The sequence below is a fragment of the Quercus suber genome, unplaced genomic scaffold, assembly GCF_002906115.3.
Source record: "Quercus suber isolate HL8 unplaced genomic scaffold, Cork oak 2.0 scaffold_41, whole genome shotgun sequence".
In the NCBI taxonomy this organism is placed as follows: Eukaryota; Viridiplantae; Streptophyta; class Magnoliopsida; order Fagales; family Fagaceae; genus Quercus; species Quercus suber.
This window is the reverse complement of record NW_027069506.1, coordinates 189,341-192,601: the sequence shown is the minus strand read 5'-3', so window position 1 is coordinate 192,601 and position 3,261 is coordinate 189,341. Positions and strand designations below refer to the sequence as shown.

The window sequence follows — 3,261 nt, the reverse complement described above, 5'->3', positions numbered from 1 at the left end:
ATTGGACCCAAATATATGTATATGTGTGTGTATATATATATATTCATGGTAACGTTTAACATTTTGAGTCAAGATCTACGAGCTTTGACAAATTCATGCAAGTTGACTTGACAAATTATTAGTACCATCACAATCCCACATCCAAATTGCTATTTTTTAACTAATTAATTAATCTCCTTTCTTTCCCCATATATATCACCTTTTCCATTCACATATCTCATCTTCAAAGCAATATGGCTTCCAAGCTTTTCTTTCTCATAGCAATTCCTTTTTTCATTACCCTTCCTTTCTTTGCCTCTTTGTCTTGTGCAGATGGCAACTCAGTTGGTACCATTTGCATGTCCACCCCGTATCCTTCTTATTGCAAATCTATACTTCCTAACCAAACCACAAATGTATATGGCTATGGCAGGTTTTCAATCCAGAGTTCATTATTGCAATCCCGTATATTTTTGAGCAAAGTAGACAGATATCTTCAAAGCCAGTCCTCTTTGTCCACCACCACAATTCGTGCTCTTGAAGATTGCCGGCTGCTAACCGAGCTGAACATAGATTTCTTATCAAGCTCCATTGAAGATGTCAATAAAACTAGTAGAACTCTTCCTGATTTGGAAGCCGACAATGTCCAAACCTTGCTCAGTGCCATTTTAACTAACCAGCAAACTTGTTTACATGGCCTGCAAGAAGCAGATTCAGCTTCAAGTGTCACAAATGAACTCTCAGGTGCACTCTCTAGTTACACAAAGCTGTGCAGTGTTTCTCTAGCTCTCTTTATAAAGGGTTGGGTGCCAAAAAACAGAACATGGAAGCCTATGATGAACCATGTCACATTCCGAAATGGACTCTTGCCTTTAAGGATGTCTAGTCGGACGCGTGCTGTTTATGAGACCGTGAGAAGGAGGAAACTTCTTCAGTCATCCAATGAGATTACCATTAAAGACATGGTGATCGTGAGCAAAAATGGAAGTGGAAACTTCACCACCATTAATGATGCCATCAAAGCAGCTCCAAACAAAACTGCCTCTACTGATGGATACTTCTTGATCTATGTCAAGGCAGGTGTTTATGAAGAGTATGTGTCCATTGCAAAGAACAAGAGGTATTTGTTGATGATTGGAGATGGTATCAATCAAACAATTATCACAGGCAACCGAAGTGTTGTTGATGGGTGGACAACCTTCAATTCTGCAACATTTGGTAAGAAAAAAAAAAATTCAAGATCTGTTATCTTCTAACAAGCATTTTAACATGCCCAAAAAGATCAAATGGTTTATTTTTCAACATTAATTGTATTGTAATGTAAGTAACACATTTAATAAGAAGTTATGAATTTTTGTTGCTTGTTTAAGGTGGACATCTAATCTAACGGGTTTCATGTCAATATTGCATTGCAGCTGTGGTTGCACCAGGTTTTGTGGCCGCGGACATAACTTTTCGTAACACAGCTGGTGCAATTAAGCACCAGGCAGTGGCAGTTCGGAATGGGGCTGATTTGTCCACATTTTATAGGTGCAGCTTTGAAGGGTACCAAGACACCTTGTATGCACATTCTCTCAGGCAATTCTATAGAGAGTGTGATATATACGGTACAGTAGATTTCATATTTGGTAATGCTGCAGCTCTTTTCCAAAATTGCAACATATATCCCCGTCTGCCAATGCCCGGACAATTCAATCCTATCACTGCACAAGGGCGAACTGATCCAAATCAAAACACAGGAACTTCCATTCATAATTGTACCATTAGAGCAGCTGATGACTTGGCCTCAAGTAATTCAACTACTCAGACCTACCTCGGAAGGCCATGGAAGGAGTACTCTCGGACAGTTTACATGCAAAGTTTCATGGATAGTTTGATAACCCCTGTTGGTTGGCGTGAATGGGATGGAAATTTTGCACTAAGCACATTGTATTATGCAGAGTATAATAACACGGGACCTGGATCGGACACTACAAACAGAGTGACATGGCCTGGTTACCATGTGATTACTAATGCCACAGATGCTGCTAATTTTACTATATCTAACTTCTTGCTTGGAGATAACTGGTTGCCGCAGACAGGGGTGCCTTATTCTGGTGGACTAATATGAACAATTTCTTCTTCTTCTTCTTGTTTTTTGATAAGCATATGAACAATTTCTTGGATATGGCTCGTCATTTGTTGTAATTTTAATGTAGTAAAGTACGTACGTGTAAATTAAAACTAAGCTTCTCCAATGTAAAGCTTGGTAATTTCATTTCAGATTGAAGAACAATTGGAATAAAGTAGTTTGGATTCAAATTTATATCATAAAATAGGATAGAGTAGTAGTTACGAAGCTTGCATTTAAGTTTGGGGTAAAATAAAAATTAATTAATAATACTTAAAAAAAAATTGAGAGAGAAATACTTTAAATAATTGAATAACCATAATCCAAATTACACTCGTTTTAAGTTTATGTGAATTGTCATTTCCGTCCATAAAATATAATTTTTGCTATTTTAGTCATTTAATATATATTTTTTTGGGTCAAATTAGTCTTTCCGTTCGTTGTCATTTAAAAAATTACCATTAAATCCAATAAAGTGACATTGTATCACATATTTGAATATCTCACTTTTATAAGAGGCAATGTACTTAATGACCAACTTGATAGAAATTAAGGGAAAAAATGACAATGCTTGGAAAAAAATGGGTCTATGCCTGCCAACTCCTAAATCCATCTATGGGCTTCGAAATAATAAGCAAGACCCTATGACTTTGATACCAATGAAAGAAAAATGAGAACATACGTTTGGAACCTTGTGTGCAACTATTCCACATTGTAATCCATGTCATCACAACTCACATGGTTGTTACTTATGGTGGTGCATTCTATTAGAGCAAAGCACACGAAATTCACAGCCTATTATCTTCAAATCCATGAAACCACTTCAATTGCAAATCAAATCTTTTCCATTCTTTGGCAAAAGACCAGTATCACAAGACCAGATTGATAGTAAGAATTTTATCTCTAATATTAAAAGCTAGAAGAAACAAAAGAAAAAAGCAAAACAAATATGTGTGTGTGTATGTGTTAAGTGCAAAGGACTGAGTTGCTTTGACAAGTGAGAAGAAGTGAAAGAAAGAGCCCCCCAAAAAAGTACGAAAGCTCGTGTGTTTAAAATCAGATCGACTCGCGTGACTTGTGGGTTAACTTAACCCAACTCAAATTTACAAGGGCTCGGATAGACCCATTTTTTCATGGGTTCAAAAAATATCTTCTCATAACCATATTTTTCT

The 3,261-nt window shown here is 36.6% G+C and overlaps 1 protein-coding gene across 1 annotated transcript; it reads left to right on the top strand.

Moving 5' to 3' along the window:
* Positions 1-225: 225 nt before the first annotated feature.
* LOC112011070 (probable pectinesterase/pectinesterase inhibitor 7) lies at positions 226-2,267 on the top strand. The gene is made up of 2 exons (XM_024043464.2): positions 226-1,197; positions 1,395-2,267. Exons 1-2 carry the CDS (start codon positions 234-236, stop codon positions 2,087-2,089), a joined length of 1,659 nt encoding a protein of 552 aa, XP_023899232.1. The 5' UTR covers positions 226-233; the 3' UTR covers positions 2,090-2,267.
* The last annotated feature ends 994 nt before the right edge of the window (positions 2,268-3,261 follow it).